The 22781-nt window shown below is 33.5% G+C and overlaps 1 protein-coding gene across 2 annotated transcripts; it reads left to right on the top strand.

Annotated features, from left to right (window-relative positions):
• The first annotated feature begins 5261 nt into the window (after positions 1 to 5261).
• LOC18433700 (dormancy-associated protein homolog 3) lies at positions 5262 to 7575 on the top strand. 2 transcript variants are annotated; one of them, XM_011624812.3, is made up of 3 exons: positions 5262 to 5703; positions 7019 to 7103; positions 7256 to 7575. In XM_011624812.3, the coding sequence occupies exons 1-3, from the start codon at positions 5460 to 5462 to the stop codon at positions 7281 to 7283; spliced, it is 357 nt and encodes a 118-aa protein (XP_011623114.1). In that variant the 5' UTR covers positions 5262 to 5459; the 3' UTR covers positions 7284 to 7575. The 2 variants fall into 2 exon arrangements, with proteins under 2 accessions (XP_011623114.1, XP_006843845.1); XM_006843782.4 differs by having other exon boundaries at positions 7019 to 7112.
• Positions 7576 to 22781: the final 15206 nt, after the last annotated feature.

The raw sequence follows: 22781 nt of genomic DNA, 5'->3' as shown, positions 1-22781 counted from the left end.
CAATGTACACTATTTTTGGAGCTTTAAAGTTTATACTTAGCAGTTAAAATAAATTTTAACAATCCAAAAGTTTTGGGCAACCTAAATTGCATCTATTACTAGAATTTGAAGGTGTGCCTTACTTTGATTATTTAATGTTGACCCTTTATTCAAGGGATTGGTCATCAATAGAGCAGAATGGAGACTTATGACCTCTGTGAAGGTAAGACCAAGATTTATAGCTGATCCCAAATAGTTGGGAAAAGGCTCTCAACCTTCCATGCTTATCTCTCTCTCTGTATCTCATTCCTAGACCTATTCCCTCCCTTAATTGACATCGAACCGCTAATCCCTCTCTCTATCTCCCTGCTTTCTCTTTCTGCCCTCACCACTAATCCTTGTAACAACCTCAAATTCCGCCATTGGAGCTCCACCAAAAGCTTTGCTTATCAAGCAATAACCCACAAATTAGTTTGACCCACATCAGTTGATTTTTTTTTAATTTTTTTCTAGGGTTTTCTCTATTCTTAATCTATTGATTTAACTTCTTTTTCTTCAATTTTCCTGTTGAATCTAGAACTAATTCGTTGTATTTACATTTCTCTATTGTAAATCTTGTCTTTCTCTATTGTAAATGTTGTTTTTATTTGTATCGCTGGGTTTCTTTACTTAGAAATATGAATATTTACTCAATTTCATGTAAGCTACCGGCAATTTATTTAGATATGGGGCTTGAAGAAGTTCATACGCATCTTCACAATAGTTATCAATGAGAAGGATTTTCAATTATGATATTATAAAAAAAAAAATACAATATCCAAAATGAACAATTATACAGGCAGTTGCTTGCTTTCTTAATGTTAAACAGATGAAATTACCAACACCATAGTTTATCAAATATGGATTTCAGCTTTAATGCTACCAATTTTCACGTGCTTCCCTGAATCCAAAAAAGTTAGTAGCAAGGGAGTTTCCCAGAGAAACTGCAGTGAAAGTTATCAAACACCAGCTAGTCTCAAACGTATGAATGTATAATGACAATTTTGCATTCCACGAACACATGTACATTAAACCCTTGAATGTGCACTGATTATAAGACTTCGGCTCCAATAATAAATTTTAGAGCAGAAAATAATGATTTTTAAAAGGTTTACTTTGTATTTCCTTATATGTAGGGTTTAAAAAATTAGTTATTTGGATTTGAATAAAATTAAATCAGGCCTATACAAATCCTAAAAAATGGCGAAACTTGGCCGATTCCCAATTGAGGGACAATCTAGGTCTTCAATCTTTTTTCTTGAAACCTTGCTTATGTGTATCAAGTCTATGTGGGGTCGGTATTGCATCCACATGCAAGGAGCATGTGCACCACTTAATGGTTTAGATTGAACCATATGCTCATCCAAGGGCCAATAATGAATCTCATTTTTTTTAATTTTTATTTAAAAAATTATATTAATTTGAAATTTTGGTTTTAGGCTCATTTTTATTACTAAGATTGATTAAAATAAATAAAAAATATTTTGAATATTTTTTAATCATTTTTATTTAATTATATTTATAGCAATTCTCTTACATAGATAAGTATCGTATTCCAATAAAAATTTAAAAATAAAATACTGTTGGGTTTGGTGATAGCCAAATCACCATACCAATATTTTCTTTTAAAGAGTAAAGGTATTACGGTAAAAAAAAAAAAAGAGACTTCTTGAGAGCAAGAAAGTGATATTTATACAAAGATAGTAAAAAAAAACATAATACCCACTCTTTTGAGAGTCACCCTTTTAGGGCTTATGGGAAGGGATATCTAAGATGACGATAGGTCTTTAAGAGAGAGAGAGACATGACCTCCAAGAGAGAGACGATATTCTTATGAATTTTGAATTTGTAAGGCTTCAAATTCTAGAGAGAGAAAATCTCTCAGTTGCTCTTGATGATATCTTTCTGGTATTTGCGGTGGGAGATAAGATAGAGATCGATGGTGTTACTCGGTTGGGAGAGCGGGTTTAGAAAGAAAGATCGGTGATGGTTTTTTATCGATGTTTAGAGGTATTATCTCTTGTAACCCACAATTGTACACTTCCTTGTGATAGTGGATTCCTACTTGTTGAAGCTGTGGATGTAGCCCTATGAGGTGAACTTGTGATTTTATGTTTGCTTTATTTCTTGCACTCGATTTTAGCTGTATTCATCTACTTCACATTTAACCAATTGTATATACTATCTTAAGTGGAATTACGGTATTTGGGACTCTCGATTCTATAGTTGAGGCCTTACCTAGAACCCTGTAAATACAACAACAATTTTCAGGGGTTGGATATGACCATATGAGATCTTTGGAACACCCGTCCACATGATATGGACAAGAGACTTTCCTTAATGTTTAGACAAGAGACTTTCCCTAATGTTTACGTGACTATGTGTGCCATTGGAACTTTTTTGAAATAGCCTTATAATGGAAATGTTTCCCTACAAAAAGAAATGGCGAGCAAGCGATAAATGAATACTTTGATGGAGAATGCTTTCATGCAATGGTTTTATATTAATATAATGTAATCATCTTCAAAAACTATAGTAGAGATATTTGTTTGACACGAAATTTTACAGTTGAGGCCTTACCGAGAACCCTATAAATACAACAACAATTTTCGAGGGTTGGATTGGCCATATGAGATCTTTGGAACACCCGTCCACATGATATGGACGAGAGACTTTTCCTAATGTTTATGTGACTATGTGTGCCATTGGAACTTTTTCAAAATAGCCTTATAATGGGAATGTTTCCCTACAAAAAGAAATGGGGAGCGAGCGATAAATGAATACTTTGATGGGGAATGATTTTATGCAAAGATTGTATATTAATATAATGTAATCATCTTCAAAAACTATATTAGAGATATTTGTTTGACACGAAATTTTAAATGTATACTCCTTTCACTCTAAAGAACAATCATAAAAAAGAAATTTTTGAAAAAACGCTCTGGAAGGTATTTTTCTAGCCCAATTAATATTAACCGTTCATTTTAGTGAGATGATTCGATATAGGACTTAGAATGATTCTTTTTCTTTTCAAAATTTTTATATAGTGTTATCATCATTAGATTAACAATGCTAAAAAAGGAAAAAGTGATTTTTAATTTGTTAAGGCTGAGATCTTAAAATTTACCAAATGGACGGTCAAGATTCATTGTTGGAGGGTACTAATTTTACCATATCTAAGGTGCAAATTGAATTCTATTTTTTCATAGAATTGATTGCAATGATGAAGAGAATGTGCAAGCAAAATTCAATATCATATAAATACCAAAAACATGATTTCGTAGTAATTTTGTTGCATTATACTACTATACACTCGTTGCATGAAATCATTCCCTACTTTGATACATTGAGAAGAAGGATGAGTAATTTTAATGCTGGAAATGGGGCCAACTTTGTGAAGAGGAAATAAAGTAGGGACAGAACTTGGAGTGTGGAGAACCTTTCCAAATATAAAAATAAAAATAAAAAGAGTCAGTGCCGTGGGTAATTGTTCAAGTAGTTGTGTTGGTTGCTTCTGGAGGGGTATGGTTTGTAGAAGGCCGAGGCCCTAATCAATCAAAGTAAGATGTTGTTTCAATATTGAAAATTTTTGTGATGATTTGAGAATTCATTTTTATATGTACTTATAAAATTTAAAGCTTAAAACATGGTGTAGATCTAGTAGCTTTATAAATACTTTAAAATCTTGAAAATTGACACGTCGAAAATGCAATACAAGATGCACTGTTTCCAAAACTTGAAATCTATTTTTTCTCATGTCCATGTATATTGAGATCAAGATCATCAATTTGAATATTTTTTTATATAAAAACAATATCTTCTGGTGAACTTTTTAAGGGACGCCATAAATTGATTGTTTAGGGCCTCACCCTCGTATAAACTTTTAAAAACAAAAAAACAAGGTTTAGTGCCACCAAATTTGGCAACCTTCTCAAATCATTGGACGACTGCGCTGCCATCAATGCCGAGTTGAGCTCTTTCCTGCGAGGGTTAAATCTGTTGAGGAGAGGCAAGTAGGACATACCATCTTAGCCTCTCAATTTCATTAATTGGCGTAATAATGAATTTAGAATAACTTAGAACCTAAAGCTAATATTGTTGGAATTTGGAAATAATAGATATTGTGGTAGCTTCAGTTTCCTAGGTTCGAAATCACTAAATATTTTTAAAATGGGTACTCACTGATCTATTGAAAAAATAAAAATTATTGGGATTTTTATAGGGAGGCTAATGAGCAAAAAGGGATATAACTGTAACATAATTTAAGGTGCTTGATGGCCCCTTGGAGAAGTGCTTATTTTGAGGTCTCAATTTGTACTTTTGAAACAATAAAATTCAATAACATTTTTTAAAAAAATCCCACGAAGAAAATCGAACCAATGTCTTCAAATACTCGGTTTTAAACTTGATAGCAAACATCCAATGTTAGTTTTAAACTGGATAGCAAACATCCATTGAATTATGCACCACGCCCCGAGGGCATTGGCAAGGAAATTCTCTCAAATATATTTTTGTTAAAAACCTAAAAATGGATTAATTTACATTGTCATGTTTCAATAAGGTTTTAAAAATCGTTCGGAATTGGCGAATTCCAATTCTGCTAAATATTGGCCAATTTTTTGATGGAACGAACATGTTCTATTAGAGAATTGGATCCACTTTATTTTTTTAAATTTTTATTTTTTATTCGCCTATTCACTAGGCTGGATTATAGATCGGGCGATTCCATCCAGTTTCTTAAAGGGGCTATCCAATTTTAAAGCTTAAATGTCATGATCATCATTAATTTTTTTTATTAATTGAGATTGACTATATACCGTTCTGTTATATTAAAAGCCATACCTATTAATTGAATTGACTATATACCGTTCTGTTATATTAAAAGTCATATTTTTTATATCACTTGAACTAACTCACACGTCTTAATATGTATTGTACTATATGTATATTACGCATAGCCACCCCCTCGTAAATTTACTCTCTCTCTCTCTTATTTTATAATATAAGTTTGTAATCTCTCAGATAAATTTTCCTTAAAAAAGACAAAATGATAACGTTATTGCGGTTTCCTTTTTCAGCTAGACTGTTATTGCCTTGACGCAGCTAAAGCGAGTTTAACGACATACTAATACTCGGCTAATCAGACGAGCCATGCGCCGAGCTGACCGGTTCAAATTAGCCGTCAACCTTATCCAAAAACCCAATTTAATCCCGCAAAACCCTCCAATTTTCTCTATTTAAATCCCCCACCAGCCTCCCCCATCCCCTCACTTACCTCTCCCTCTCTCTCTCTCTATCATTTTCTCTCTCTTCAATCATTTTGGGTCTCTCCCATCCTTTGGGATCTTCTCTCTCCTCTCCTCCCATCCAATTTCTGAGAATTTTCCAGTCTCTCTCTATCAACTTTCACACTTTCTCTCTCTTCTGATACTTTTTGCACCATGGGTCTTTTGGATAAGCTCTGGGATGACACCCTCGCCGGACCACAGCCGGATAATGGGCTCAGCAAGCTCAGGAAATACTCCAGTTTTACGGCGAGATCAAGCTCTGATGAGGATCACCACCACCGCAACCAGGTTTCTCATAGTATCACCATTAAGAAGCCATCGAATCTGAGGAACCTGTCTCTAGACTCGGCTTCAACCCCTTCCACCCCCTCTTCTGCCCCTGAATCTCCTGGTTTATGTAAGTAATAGTTCCCTTGTTCTCGGCAATTTTTTTTTTTTTTTTTTTTTGAGAAACAGTAACAATTTTATTGCATCCTGCATCTCTATCTATTTATTTGTCTTTGTATATGCGTTGATTCAGATAATCTGAGAACAAATCAAATGGGTTCATAGAGAAAATGATCTGTGCCTTATGATTCATTTGCGCCTTATTAACTGTTAACTATCTCTGTCTCTCATTTGTGTATTTGATGTAATATGTGTTTCTATAAGATGTCATATTTGATCTGATAATACATTATTTGGGTCAATGAGATATCATGAATAACAGGTTGAAAATAAATATAGTTTTGGAAATAGATATAATTTACTCTTCAGGCAATATGAGTATAAGATAAATGGGATCAAAAGAGATTATATTCTCAACCAAGCTCCCCTTGATGTACTTTCTTTAAAGAGTTTCTTGTTAGCACCAGTAGTCTCTCTCTATATAATATTAGAAGAAATTAATGGGCTCATAAAGATCGTGTTTTACCTGTGCTCTCATCTATCTGCGATGAGATCTCTCTCCCTATTAAGTGTATAATCTTAGAGGAAATTAATTGGGTCCTTTTTATTTTTATTTTTATTTAATTTGCTTATGATATAAATTTTTTGTTCTTAGAGGCTATAAGTAATTTTTGATGACTTTGGGTTGGTAAAACTCTGGGACTGGAGTTTTGCTTTCTGTGATCATAATTCTTGGATTGATTTTTTTTTTTTTTTCCCCTGGAGGGTGGCGTTTGCATAAGGTGCCTGCCTTATACTATACAAGCTCCTCTAAATTTTATAAAAAATTATAATTTCAATCGGTTTGAAAATTCATGTTCAACCTTAATTATAAAATTTAAAATGTTAAAAACCATTCAAATTGAGCCGATCTATAAGTTCTTCAAAATCTTAAAAATAAGACTGTCTAGTACTTGTTCCAGGATGCATTTTTTAGATCTATGAGATTATTTATTTTCTTAATACCTGTACATGTGACCAATTAGAAGGTTTTTCAACTTCGGAGCACTCTTTTCTATTCTAATTTTTAGATGCATGTGCGATAAGGTTTCAACTGTGAAAGGTAAGCTAGTCGGTTAATATATAAATCAATCTATATGAAAAGGTAAGTACAATATATGGAAAGGTAAGAACAATATGGTGTATTTTTTAGTAAGTCCAGGTATACTTTTTCAAGCTTTTATATATCTATTTATAATATTTATTGATTAATGGACATCCGAGACTCGATCACATATACCTGAACGTTGCCTAAATTCTATTATTTTATGTAATGATATTTTCAGGGACTCCACGAGGTGATTTAAGGAGATTTAGGATGAAATCCACGTCCGAAGCTCTTGAGAAGGCCGAACCGAGGAGCCCAACAGTGTACGATTGGTTAGTCTTGCGTGATATTTATAAAAAATATACCTATAATTTCGTCTCTTGAAAGAACTCTTCCCATTACTTTTTCTCTCTAAAAACTTTTCCAAATTCTCTCTTTCTAGGGTTAAGATTTGAGAGTTGTTATGATATTGCAGGGTTGTGATCAGTGCCTTGGACCGATGAATCAAGGTACTGTGGTTTTGGTTAAGGCTCCCTTTGTGGGTGTCTCGGCAACAATGAGTCTCAGAAGAAAATGGAGTTTTTGTTAAAGCCACTGTAGAAAGATAAAGGAGTGTGATATTGTAATTATTTTTCTTTTTGCTTGTTTGTTCTTCCTCTTTTGTAAAATATGTCTGAAGAGGTTGTTGTTTCAACCTCAAATGTACAATTTGCTTTTGGTGTCTTCTCAAATTGTACATGCCCCATCTGTAACACCTTGTACTCAACTTATATTGGTTTCCTTTCTTTCTTGAAATGATCTGTATTGCCTCCTCTGTTTTACCCAGCAGAGAGAGAGAGAAAGAGAGAGATCATTAATGAAGACATACTTGAAAGGTTTTTTTTTTATCTGAAATTTTAGTAACATTTACGAATTGTTAGATGATTATTCTTAGAAAAATTGAAATCCGAGTTTTCTAACACCAAAATTTCTACCATCATTTATAGGTTATGGAAGGTATTTTCAAAATTTAGGTTCCTAAAATTAATTTAAAGGGTGTTGTACCTGAGGGAGTGTAGGACATTCTACACCTGTCGGAGTAGATCTTTTGGCTCGACTTTGATTAGGTTTAAGATGTTTTGAGTTGATGAATTTGATGGTTATATTTGATATTACAATTTTAGAGAAATTTGAGCTAACGTTCTTGTCCTCTGAGGAACTGGAATTCCCTGTTCATGAAACTTCTGAGCTCGAGGTCGGATGAGCTTTTCTTGAACCCATCATATTCATATTTTGAATTGTAGTTTCATTTTTTGGAAGTAGAATTGAAAAAGGGGTTGTATACGATGATAGGGAGGTCTTTATTGCTCACAACCATTCGGTGAAATCTGATAGTTCTTAGAGTGTCAAATGTACTAAACGATTTTTTAAAATAGAAGCACTGTTCTATTTTGGTTAATTTTTATGAAAAAATATATTAAAAAACCAATTACCTTTGAGAATAGTTGTAGGCTTGGTAATAAAGATAAAAGGTTTCTCGGCGGCAATCTCTATTTTTATTTTATATATTTTTTGTTCTTCCATTTAGTTCTATTTATAACAATATTTCAACACCTTAAAATTTAGAAAAATATTTCATGTGAATAAAAAATAAAAAATAAAAAATTAAGTATTAGGTATGACCTTCTGAAAAATCTCAGCCCTTGCAAAAGTACTTGTGCATGCTTCTACCGACGACGTGCACATTTGTTTTGGGAAATGAAAGAAAAGCTTTTAGCACATTTTTCAACGTATAGATTTCCATCCAGAAAATTTTATTCTGTTTTTAAAATCCATTAAATGTTAATCCACTCTAAATGGCATAATTTGTCCAACCCTCTATTTAGATCAACGAGAAATATGGCTGCTACGCCCGACCAACTTATCAAAAATACGTTATTTGAATATCAAAAATACGTTATTGGTATTTCAAATTATTGTCTTTTAGAAAAATTGTTTTATGTGGGTTTGAACCATATTTCTACATATAGGGTCTTACAAATTTAAAGCATCAATCTTAAAGGTGGATGTAGGTAGGTTAAGATGGATGGAAGTAGGATTTCAACTAAAAACACTGAAAATTAACTGTTTAAATGTTCTTTTACTAAAATTATTATTTTCAGTTTTTAAAATTTATTTATTTTTTTATATTCACGATCTCCATGTTAGCGATTATATATCTTAAAAAATTAAGTCTTAAAATCCATTTCAAAATAGATTTATTAAGAGAGATGCATTTTTACGTACAGGCTTGACTGCATAGAAACCGGGTCCCATTTTTTTAGAAAACATTTTCAGGTATCAATGCAGTTTCCATGAAGCCAAGACTTTATAAAACAAAGTAAAGTCTCACCTCATATTCCTACTATGGTGTACGAAATCTTTATAGTGGCCCCAAAATCAATTTTTAAGCTCAAAAAATAGTATAGATCTTACGGATTCATGGATACTTATTTTTAGAGCTAAATAGATGAGAATATGTTATAATATATAATATTTTTAGAGTTTTAATATTTTATTTTTTTACAACAATCAGGGATGATTGATTTTAAGGTTTTTTGATGCCAAAACAGCAATTTTTTGTGAGCTTTGAGGTGAGGACAATCCTATCAAAATAATTTCCTTTATATATGTAAGCAGCTAGTTCATATTGGCGCGACCTCCACGTATAGAAAATATGCTAGTCGTTTCAATTATTTTTCTAGAAATCATATATGAAAATTTAAGAGTCTGTGCAACTCATTTGCAAAAATATACAAAAGAATTAAAAATAATAATTAAGGAGTGTGGTTTGCAGAAGGTTGAAACCTTAAACAATAAAACTAAGGTGAACTAAGGTAAACCTCCAAACCTTAGAACAATAAAACTGCGGTGAACTAAGGTAGACCTCCAAACCTTAAACATTAAACCTAAGGTGAACTAAGGTGGACTTTCACACTTTGTCATGAGATGCAATTTTGGTGTGGAAATTTTTTTGGATGGTACCAGAATTTATAGAATGTACTATGAATGGATGAAGTTTCTATAGACCAAGGATTTATGAAAACCAAATAAAACCTCACGTCAAATCCTCAGCAATGAAAATCTCTATGATAGCTATGAAATCAATTTCCAACACCCACAATAAAAATTGAAACTAAAAAAACACTTACATGTCTTGCGGATCTTTGAACACTTATTTTTAGGGCGGAAAGACGGTCTAGATAATAATATAAATTATTCTTTAGAGTTTGAAATCTTATTTCTTTTCAAAACCATTATGTTCAAGTCGAGATAATCGATGTAAAGGTCTTCCAATACTTGAATTACAATTTTCAATGAGTTATTAGGTGACGCTTACTTATTTTGAAAGGACTGCAGCCCTATCAAACCATTTTCCTTTATGTATCTCGATATCGAGATGATCAATTAGATGTATTACAATATCTAAAAGCCTATAATGGTGATGAATATGACATCTAGGTTTTAATTCACTCTAGATAACTAACGAAGTTAAAATAATTATTCGTGCTTTCAATCATCTAATCAAGATTGGACGTTTGAAAGAGAAAAGTTTTTACAGGAAAATATGAACTTTTTTTTTTTTGTCATACCTAACCCGGTACCATCCTAGGCTTTCATGTCAATGAGATTTTTGGCTAACGCAGATCACACATATTTCTTTTTATTAGTGAGTAGCTCCACATAAAGCTTACCATTTAAAATGTTAGTGGCACATATGGAAAGTTCTCCCATTATTTTTCTTGTACATTTTCTAATTTAAATCTTATAGTGTCTCCCATCTCCCCAAAAGCCATCAAATCTTAGATTCTGACCCACTTAAACGAATCTCACGTGCTCGCTTTCTATATCCAAAAGTGCTAAAATCTTAAGTTTTAACCTGGATCGTGCACTCTCTTTTTACAAAGTTGTCAAAGTTGAGTAAATTAAACACTTGCTTATGTACTGTAATTTGTGTTGGATTACTGGCCTTCCCAAAACCAATTATAGCAGTTTGTAAATTGGTTTTGCATATCCTATTTTACCATAATCTGGAGAAGGATTTTATTTTTATTTTCTAAGAATTTGATTTTTCTTTCCTATCTTTAGTAATCAAGTTTGAGCCCATTTAGCCCTTAACTTCAGGTTGGATGATTGTCAATGTGATTTTAGGTAGTGTAGGAAGGGCACGGATAATTCTAAAAACAACTCAAGTCTTAATACTTACTGAAAATTATAGCTCTGATATTGAATAATCTTCAAATCAATCATCTCGTCAATAACCACTGTTGCCAAAATACTTTCCAAATTTTGTCAAAATGATAGAAAACATAAATAATTATGTTAAAAAAATATTTTTTTATATTTTTGAGATTTTTTATAATTTTTTTTTACGATCCTCAGTTAGACCTCTGTCTTGAGACAACTCAGGCTTGTCAAGAGCCCACGCCCGAGGAAAAGAGTAAAAAAGACTCAAACCAACTTTTGGAACACTGGGTTTAAGTCAAGTGGCAACTATTCCTGTCGAGCTTGGGCCGACCTTTTGGTTCCAATATTCAGATCCAGACCTAGATCTGAGTGTACGGCTTGACTTAACCCAATCGCCACCCTTACTTTTTGGTTTGGCGTATAGAGGGGTTGGAGTTTAGATGGATAGAAATTCCTTGATGTTATCGGATATGCGAACAGGAAGGACAGAGATTTTAATAGGACAGAGTTTTTAATAGGAGAGAAAGTAAAGAAAGGAGGGGATTGCCATGGAATACGAGAAAGTTTATATAAGATTGCAATCTTAAAAAGTATAATTAACAATGCACATAAAAAATCCATTGGAAAAGGATGTTTTAATGTCGAAAAGCCATCTAATTGATCAACTTGACATCGAGATGTATAAATATGAAAATTAACAAAGAATTTTAAGTCCAAAAAATAGTGTATCTTGCAACACATTATCTAGACAGTCAATTTTCAAGATTTTCATATGTTTATAGATCTATTTGATTTTAACTATTTTTAGAATTTAAAATTTTATTATTAGATTTGAAAATAGCTTTTCAGGTAATCTTAAAAAAATTTTACAGTAAAATTGCATGTTATGATAAAATTTAGACGTACGCCTTTAATTAGATTGTTTAAGGTTGCAATCTTATGAAAATTGAAAGAAATACAAGTTTCAAACTATCAAATAAAAAAGCCTTTTTAGAACTCGAGTTATTTAAATTTTAGAAAAGTGTCGCTATTGAAAAAAATGCAAGCGTGGGGTACAAAATTATGAGTAAGGTGAAACTAAGGAGGCATTGAGAAGTTTTGGTAGCCTAAGTTGATTTACTTTAAAATTTATTCGTGTACCTGACCAATATACAGTGCATTGTGGATCAGGCACTTATTAAATTCGGGTCCACTAAAAAGAAAAAGGGGAAATGACAAAGTACATCACATCACACAATTTTGTGAGTATGTGGAGTTCCTTTTACTTTTTCAAGGGATTTTCTACCCCGTAGCTTCCCTCTTTTTTTTATTTATTTCTTTTGGTTGGCTTTTGGGTGCTTCGGGAGGATGCAACCGTTGTCGTGGGTCCACCCTACCAAGATGAATGGTTTATCCAATTAACAAAGGGAAAATCCAAAAGATTTCAAATTCCCGTGGGAGTATACTGTCCATTTACTTGTTCGGGTAAAATTTAATGTGGGAATTATTGTAGCACCACATATTTTGCGGATGTAACCGCTTCAATCCATAGACTAATATAAAAAAAAAGATATTTTCTATGCCCTTGAAAAAAGGTCTAGGATTGAACAAAGACCTTGCAATATTATGGAGGGTGAGATCTAATTGTTGACGAACTCAAATTCAAAATTTTTCTTTTAAAAATAATCATATAGTGATTTTAAGGTGTTTCTAAAAATTTTAAATTGGAAAAAAACCTGCCCTCCCAAGTAGGTTTTTTGGCTAGGGAAATGAATTTACATTGTGGTCCTACGGGAGCATAATTTATGTGCTCAAAAGGAAAATACGAGTTTTGAAAATGTTATGTTTTGGCTTGTTTTGAGTGCTCATTTAATTTTTCAAAAGATAACGAAACTTATCACGAAAGGCGACTCAATCAGTTGGAAAAAGACTTTGAAGATGATCTTTAAAAAATCAAGACATAGAACTCCAAACTTTTGGATCTGAGGTGGAAAGTAAAAGGAGTTTTATAAATAAACATTGTATTTCGTGTCGAAATTAGGATGGATGCAAATAAATAGGGCTTCACACTTTTTGACTACTTTAACCTTTTTATTTGTTTTTTTAGCAATGTCATTATCTATTTCCCCCAAACTTATAGACCTCTCCCCAACTTCTACGTTGGTCGAATTGGGTCTCTCTAGACACCCCCATCCGTGCCCCCTCCCCCAGTTTACGATTTTAGCCAAGAGAGTTCCCCAAAACTCACTTTCTTGGCCTTTAAAACTAGATTTTAAACTTATCTAAAGTCCAAACCACTCAACCTAGGCACCCCTACGCATAACAAACATGAGAGACTAACTCCAAGACTAATCCAACCCTGAAAACAAATACCCTAAAATCCTAATCTTGTAGACCCCTTAAAACTCGAAAAAATTGGACAAAATTGTTTTCAAACGTTAGAAGAGATCGTCATATGCTCAAATCCGACATATGGTTTGGAAGTTATTGTCCAAACAAATTTGATGACAGATAATTTCATTTTGGTCCCTATACAAGGAACTCGTGGCAAGTCTCTCGTCTGACCTATGACCTAAAAATTTCAAAGATTTTGTTGGAGCCTTCTGTAAAGCTAGAGAGGAGGTTTGAGCACCTTGGATAAGCTTTAACCCTGATAATTTTGGCAGGATTACCCTTAAAGAAACATTAGGATAATCAAAATAGAAAATAGTAATCCCATTAAGGTTCCTAAAACATATAAACCCTTCTGACCTCCCTTAAGAATTAGATATTAGGAAGCTAGAAAATTCCTAGGAAAATCCCTACATCCAATAAATTTTTAGGAAAATTCCCCAAAAATTTCCTAGGAAAATCCCCCAAAAAATTCCTAGGAAAATTCTTAGGAAAATCCCCAAAATTCCCCAAACAATTCTTAGGAAAATCGCTCAAAAAATTCCTAGGAAAATTCCTCAAAAAATTCCTAAGAAAATCCCCAAAATTCCCCAAAAAATTCCCCAAAAAATTCCTAAGAAAATCCCTACATCCAATAATCTTTAGGAAAATTCGTGGAAAATCTCAAAATATTCTCTTAGTCCAGGAACCCTAGATCTAGGAAAATCTTAAGCTAAAACCCTCATCTAAATCCTTTCAAATTTCCTTCCAAAAATTGATCTAAAATCCTAAAAATAAAAAACCTTAGGAACAAGATCTCCTGGGTCCCCAAATCCCTTCCTTTCTTTTTATTCGAGGTTAAAGAGAAGGCAAAAGGGTGTAAACAATTCGCAATCCTGATACATGTCCTAATTCTTGGTTCCTCAAGTACATGTCTCATTATTTCTTTATTCCATTATTTATTTTTTAAGTTTATTTATAAATTCAAAATTTAATGATTAACTCTATGTGAAAACTCAACAGCGCTGCCAGTAGATCTAAAATAGGGCAAATCTGTTTAGATCTGAACCTGTTTTAGACCCGTAAATTGACCGGTCCCACTTTCTTTACTGATATGCATTTTCTGCTTTCCTAGTTGTTCAATGGTTCCAGTAAAAAATAAAATAAAATAAATAAAAAATAATAATACTAAATAATAGCAAAAGAAGAATATGATTTTCTTTTTAGTTTTCTTGCATTTTAAGTTAGTCTGTTTATCATCTCGCTTGTTCGCCACACCCTTCCACCCATGCATGTATGACTTAATTCCACGCAAGATCACTTCAAATTTATTTTCGAATGATTTTTCCAAAACCAACAATACCGGCGTAAAAGTCATGAGGCAACTTAGTTTTCCTGAGCCAAAAGGTTGGGGATTTTGTGGCATTCAATCGAGCACCCCTCAGTAGCTTCCTATCCTTAAAAAAAAAAAAAAAAAAAAAAAAGCAAGCCTCCTAATTGTAGGTGGGCTAGAGGGTCCTATGGTAATTTCGATTCCTAACACTAAAGTACCCAAAAAAAGAAAAAAAGAAAAAACAGAATGTATGTATTAAGCACAATTTAACATGAAACTAATCGATTATTTGTTGGGTCATTCAGTTGGAGTCAATGTTGTCTGGACTTCATTGATTTGATTGAACGGGGAACTAAATTCTTGTTTTGATCTTATATTGAACGTATGTTTTTCTGAAACAACTGTAGTGACAATGGGTCTGAGACTCTAAATATTACTCCTAAAATGTTTCCAAAAAGAAAAATCTGTGGTTTTCTTTGGTTTACATGGTGGTGCTAGAAACCATAATGCAAACCTTGTCATATATGGAATCTAAAGTCTTATATGTAGAAGTTGACATGATTTAAGATCCCCATCAGGGTTATGTTTTAAGAGTTTTTTCTAAAGGCAAACGATGGCTGCAAGTTTGTTAGCAATGGGGATTGAAGTTAGTGTGTAAAAACTCTAAATCCATTCTATACTGGTGAAATCCATGAGTGACTATCAGACAAATTAGTAGATCATACTTTTGCAAACCATACAAAATATTTGCACTCTTTTAAACTGACTCTCATGAAGATTTAAACGAATCCAGTTCGGAAATGCCATATTATTAAAATTGGTTTTTATAAAAATGACGTGCAAGTTCTAATGTCTTGAAACAGAAACCATATTCACCCAATCCAACATTCCCTTGATGATAATCAACATCACTTTGGAAGATTATTATCTCAAACGAACATTCCATTTGTAATTACTCTTTTATATAATTTCCTTGCATTGGAATCAAGAAAATGATTAGCTTTTCCTTGTGTGGAAATTCTGTATGGGTATAGATGCAACTAAAAATACCAATGAAGGACTTTCTTCAACTACTTATTAAGCTACTTTTCATTTTTTCAGGATACATGCCTCAAAAATTGAAACATGGAATTGGATCCTCAACTTATATTTGCAATGCCCCTAAAACAAAGTCAGAGAAGGGCTTGGGTTTCAATAAGAGAATTGGAACCAAAAAACGAGAAACATTTATACCCAGAAATAGAATTGCAAGTTATTCATAGACTATCGCAAATTATTAATAAACTTTGTTATGGCATTGGAGTTTCATGTCATTTAAAAGATACAAGATTGTTATTTTGTCCCTTCTAATGTTATTAGTGGAGCATCAAAAGATACTGAGCCCCAGCTCCTAAATATGGAAACAACTAATTTTATATTTGGTGGATATTGATGTTGAAAGGCACCCTAAGGATACTGAAAATGGACATCATTCATCTCATCATGAATGATAACCAGTATTACTTCAAGTTCTAGAGCTTGTAGTACTACACGTATTTTACTTGAGAATGGGATTTCTAGTTCTTTAGCAGATATATATTGTGATTTCTATTTAAGTATATAAAGCTACTTTAGCACAATCGGCTGGCCTCTTGTACAACAAAAAAAGAAAAAACAAGTATAATTAAGGTATATATTAATATAGGGCACCATATGATCTCTAGATAAAGATAAGGGACATGAAAGTACTACATCTCAGAAAATAAATCAATTCAACAATGTTCTGCCCATTGTCACAAAAGAAAAAAGAAAAAAAGGATCTTAGAAAGCTTCCTATAGATATCGATTTTAACCACCAAATGTTTAGGAGGGATAAGGCATGCATTTTTTCAATCAATTTTGGTACTCTAAAGCCTCTGGCCATGCATCACTTGTTATCAAGGACTAGAGTTAAGCATAAAGGTATTTACCTTTGTTTTATCATTATATACTGCTCAATGATAATGTAGTAACCAGGAAACCTCAGTGGTCACATAAGCATTAAAAACATTGAACCATATCTCAAACAAACCAAAGCCCTACAAACAAAAAAAATGAAGCAAAATAATCAAATAAAATAGTAACCAGGAAACCTGAGTGGTCACATAAACATTAAAAACTTTGAAATAAATGCACATATTGCCCCACTTGAATATTTCACTAACATCATATGAAAAAGATAAAGCCTAGATTTCTTTTTTTTGAATTAAATAATTCTAGGAAAAAAGTGAGACCATGCCACTTGGAACTTTCTCCTGTAATCGCTTGAGAAGTAGCATGTCATTAAAAATAAACAATCATGAAAGTTTTACATAAGCAACAAAGCTGAGAATGAGTCCCACTGACTTTTAAATTCAACATGTAGTTTCCTTGGGCGACCAGAGGCGCTTATTATAACCTCACAAACCTCTCAAGACTGTCCAATCAGCAAAGGATGAATACATACTTCAATAGAATTCTTTTCCCTAGCTTCAGGTCACATCATCGTTCTCCTTACGCTGCTCAAAATATCCCAGAAACACAACCAAGTTTGTGAAGCAATTTCATTACACTGGATACAAGAGTCTTAATGTCAGGGCAATCTGAGGCACAATTAGCTTCCCCATGGTTCATGACTTGGGTTTCAACATTAGTTTATTAGTTATAATATAAGAGATTGTATTATTTATATAATTTTAAGTATATGTTATTATAGTCTAAGTATGAATTGAGTTGTAACTGTGTGATTTCCCATTACTCAAATGAATTGAAATTCATGTTGGGAATTTCTAGAGGTCTAATGACCATTCTCTTATGTATATGTAAAAGTTGTGGGCTATATTTGTCCATTAGAGGAGAAATTTTGGTTGTAGTATATATGTGTAAAGGTTGTGTAGGTGTCAAAGTCATGAACACTTGCATCTCAACCTTATACACCAACATGCTTATGAAGCTCTGAAGTTGTCAAAATAATTGAGGGAGGCTCTACTACAAGCTTTGAGCTCTACCCAAGATTTTGAAGGTGTGGTCGACCAAGTAGACTACAGCCCAGCCATAGCCAACAATTGCTTGACTACCACTATTACCTAAGATGATTTGCAGTTAAGTACACATTCCCATAACAAACACTATTTGTGACTGTTGTGTTGGGTGCTTGTGGCTATTAAAGGCCTTATGAGTGCTTGTAAAATGAAATTATATAGTAGAACATGAACTTAGTGGGAGTGTGGTCCCTTGTGGACCATACTAAACAAACGATGTTTGTTGATACTAGACCATACTCGACGTGCTAGATCGGTCTGGTTGGGGAAAGCCCATGTTACCTGGGTTATGAAAAATCGTACCGATGAGGGTTATCTGGGTTAGCTCTTGATGAGATCGGAGTATGCCCGGATGAGTGAGCCGAGGGATTGTGTGACCATTGTGCGTGATGGAGGCCTTCAAAGACGGGACCAAAACCTCATTTCTTGTACTATCACACGACATGCACATCGATAATCATTTTATGGAAAGTGTACCAACTTTCAGGGTGAAGCGTGTTTATATGCGAGAAATACCCCATGTGTACCATCAAGCTATGGATTGCATTAGGCCAAGATGACCTTAGTTTCATCTTTTATCATTAGGGGAACCTAAAATCCATATACTAGAATTGCAACCCCTTGCCTCCCTTGCCTCATGGCTAGACTTTGGTGATCCACTAATGATCCTTTACATAGATTGTGGGTCATGGGCAATGTTGGGTCGATTTGAGAAAGCATGTGTGGTTCGTAGTTGACATGGAGTACTCCAGTAGATATTTATCCCTAGACCATATAGATCCTTTTCCCATCAATGTTCTAATTTGTTTCATTTTAATTGCATTCTATTTTTAGAATTGTTATGTGATTTTTTCTAAATCTCTAGATATTTGATTTATCAAATTTGGATTTATAAAAATAGAGATATTGATTTTATGATAATTTAAATATTCAAATAATGATTTTGTATATTTTTAAAATATAAAAAATAACTTAAATTGTATGGGAGGCCCAATAGGTCATTTGGGTCCACCATTGCATATTGGGTGGGGCTCATTATGTGCCACCATAGGTGGCACACCCCAGTTATAACACCTCCTAATTTTGTGATCAAGCTTGGAGTCTTGAGAGATACAAAAGTATTGATTTTAGAAAGTTTAAAGGGGACACGCCCCATTTAGAATATATATATATATATATATATATATATATATATCTCCAATAGAAACTCTCTCTTTCTTCTCTCTTGAAAGCCATAAGGGGGGGCACGCCCCACTGTCTCTCTCATCCATGGTTTCTCTCATGTCTTCTTCTCTCATGATATCTCATCTTTCTATTGGGGTTTAGACTATAGGGTTTTAGTAAAAAAGAGAAGCATCTCTCAAATTAGGTTGCTAAAGGGATTCACTTAGAGTTTGAGTTTGTAATCAAAGGAGTTCGTGTTCCATTGGTGTGGCTCATCCAAACTTGCTTTATCGATTGAGATTGAAGGTGATCATTAGATCCTGTGCCATCGAAAGGTGGTCACTCGGTGTGGGGTATAAGAAGTCCAGTTGAAGTAATCTCCGATACCGTCTTTTATGTCTTTCATATTTATTTATTATATCTTCTATTTTCAAGCATATGTTGTATCTTTTCGTTGTTAATGAAAAGTGTGGTTTTGAATAGCTTCAAGTTCTTGAGATCCTAGTGTATTATTTTATTTTATTTTATTTGAAGTTGTTATATTATAAAATGACTTCTTGTGAGTGATTTAGACCGTGAAGAAAAGAAAAAGAATTGAAAAAGAAAAAAAATAATTATTGTATACTCCGGCTAGATCACATGGGTACTTTTTTCATGTTGTCCTTCATGGGATGCACATTTACAGTATAATGCTAGACTAAATCAGTAATCAATCATTTTCTATTGTAGAGTTTTTATGAGCTTAATCTAATGGTGGATGGCTGAAGGCACTAAACCTTCTTATCCTAGAGTTCAATCAAGCAAGGCAGAAAATCCATGGGGACCACTCACTTGAAAATGAGGATAAGAAACTTGGTCATATGTGGGTCTTTCTCTGTGATAGATGTTGATACCTCATAATTTTCCCTCTTAGGATGCCCTTTGATGGGTAATTCAAATCATTGTGTTGTCATTGCTCATCCTTCTAGTGTAGCATCATTCAGTCCTAAACCCTCCAAGTTCATCTTCATTTGGCATAAAGACCCTTTTTTATTGAAGTTATCAAGGATTCCTTAAAGAAATGGTTTGTAAACACCTATATACCGATTCACTTCAAAATTCTTGTATCTAATGGTCGATATTCAAAGGTACAATAAGGAGGTTTATAGAAAAGTCTATGGTAGGTTAAGGGGAATTCGATCTAATAGGGTCCAAGTTCATGATCAACTTTATGTTAACCCAAGAAATATTTGCATTGTTTGTAAAGAAGAGGAGTTAACCAAGTAGGTGAAAGAATAACTTTTCCTGAAGGAGGGCCTGTGGAGGAAGAAGTCTAGATAGCCATGGTTAAGAGATGATGATGGCGATACATGATTCTACTTATCTAATTTGGTTAGGAGAAGAAATGACCAGATTTTTAGATTGAAGGATGAAAAAAGAAATATCAACTTAGAGGAGAATGTTGTGAAGGAGCATATGGATAACTTCTTGAAAGGTCTCATGCTCGAATCCTTAGGAACTATCTCTATAATCAAATGATGATTTTATCCCTAATGCGAGCATATCGAAGGTCCAACTGGAGTAGGTCCTAAAAGAGGCAACTTTAGAGGAGATTAATGGAATCATATGGGAGAAGAAGAGTGAAAGTGCTTTTGGCCTGGATGATTTCTTTGTTGAATTTGTTTTTGGCCATTTTTGATTTTTTTTGGTAATGGGAAATTTCTTCAAAGGACTAAATCCACATTCATATGTCTCACTTCTAAAGGAAAATATATTCCATATGCAATATTTTAGACAAATAATGTACTTTTTAAATCATAGATAAATATGTAGCCAATAGGTTGAAAGAGGTTATGGATAATGTCTTACATTGACATCCTTGAAGGTCACCTGATTTTGGATAATGTCCTTATGGCCAATGAACTTCTCTCCATATGCATTAGGTTGTCACAAAGTCCTATGCCTTCAACTCTACCTTAATAATGCCTATGCTCGGGTTAATTAAGGCTTTATGTTTTTTAATATTTTAATACATTATTATTTTCTCATAGATCAAAATTGGGGTCTCGAGTGATTAGTTCTTCTAATTGGTAATTAGGGGCTTAGTGGTGTGCTAAGATATTTCTAATCTTAGGCTTAGGCCCATTTTAGTAGCTTTAAGGGGGTGTCTTGGGCTAATTTGGAAAGTTTTAGCCTAATTAAGAAGGTTTCAAGGGGTTTAGGCTAAAAAAAAAAGGTTTAATAGTCCCTAAGTGGGTTTAAGAACTTGATTAAGTGGTTTTAAGATAATTTAAATTGGTTTTGGTTAATGGCAGAAACTATATAGCATTTCTAGGTTATTTTATAGGGTGTGTGAATCAAGGAATATAGTTATTAGATTTAGAGAACACGAGGAACTCAGGATCCATCTAAAGAGAGAAATAATCTCTATGAAATCTCATTACACAGGAATGAAACCCTAAAAGGGTTTATATACAAATGCATATTTAATGTAAACTACATTATCCCTACACAAATATACATTGACAATAAAGGACAAGTGAAAATTATATACACACATTATTAGCCCCCCTCAAGCTGATGTGGACATGAGTAAAGCATTCGCTTGTCTGCTAGAAAATCATGGTGTTTTCGAGTAATGGGTTTGGTCAAAATATCAGCCTTTTGCTCAGTAAAAGAAACATAAGGAGATATAATATACCATAAAGATAGTGATCGTGAACATTATGCCAATTTACATTAATATGTTTTGTTCTCTCATAAAAAATCGGATTAGATGCAATCTTCATTGCACTTTAGTTATCTGCACATAAAGGTGTGGGATTTGAAATAGGAGATATCAAATTCATTAAGACGAGCACAAGCCCAAATGATCTCACTAGCAACAGAGGACCTAGCACAATTCTCAGCTTCAGTGCTTGACTTGGAGACAGTGTCTTATTTCTTGTTCTTTCATGATATTAAGGATGAGCCATGAAATACACAATATCATGTGGTAGAACGGCAAGTGTCTGAGTCACCCTCCCGATCTGCATCTGCATATGCACTAAGATCTAAAGAGGACGTGGAGTCAAAGAATAATCTACGATTAGAAGTACTTTGAACATAGCGCAAGATTTGACGAACCGTTGATAGATGTGGTTGTCGATGGTTTGAAACAAACTAGCTCACAACATGGACAACATATAGAATATCTGGGCATGTCATAGTAAGATAGATGACAGAGCCTACGAGTTTGTGATATATTGTAAGCTCATAAAGAGAATATCCAACATGTACAACAAGTTTAACATTAAGTTCCATAGGTGTATCTACGACCTTCGCATCATTCAGTCTGGCACTGGAAACAAGGTCAAATGTATACTTTTGTTGATGAATAATATAAATGCTACTCTTAGAGATAGTGATCTCAAGGCCAATGAAATAAGATACTTCCCCAATGTCCTTCATTTGAAATTCTTGTTGTAATCATAGTTTCACATCCTTGATGAAAGTGATTTATCTCCAAATATGAGAATATCATCAACATATAATAAAATAATGCAAATGCTATGCTTTGTGGTACAAATAAATATGGAGAGATCATGTTTACTTTGAATAAAGCCAGATGCAAGAATGACAACCCGAAAACGCCCAAACCATGCACAGGTAGCTTGCTTGAGATCGTAAATTTTCTTACGAAGTCGACAAACCAATGACTTAGTTTGAGAAAGAAACCCTAATGGTTGACGCGTGTAAACTTTCTCTTGAAGGTCTTCAGTAAGAAACACATTTTTGACATCCATCTGTGATATGGGCCACTCACGAATAGATGTTAGTGCAATAAGAGTACGAATAGTGGTCATCTTAGCAACTTGAGCAAATGTTTCTTCATAATTGATTTCATTCTCCTGGGCATAACCTTGAGCAACTAGTTCGTGTTTGTGCCAGTC

Source organism: Amborella trichopoda, chromosome 12 (assembly GCF_054954075.1).
Source record: "Amborella trichopoda isolate Santa Cruz 75 chromosome 12, AtrichopodaSantaCruz75HAP2 v2.0, whole genome shotgun sequence".
NCBI classification, from domain to species: domain Eukaryota; kingdom Viridiplantae; phylum Streptophyta; class Magnoliopsida; order Amborellales; family Amborellaceae; genus Amborella; species Amborella trichopoda.
Note: the sequence above shows the minus strand (reverse complement) of the source record. Positions and strands in the feature narration are given on the sequence as shown.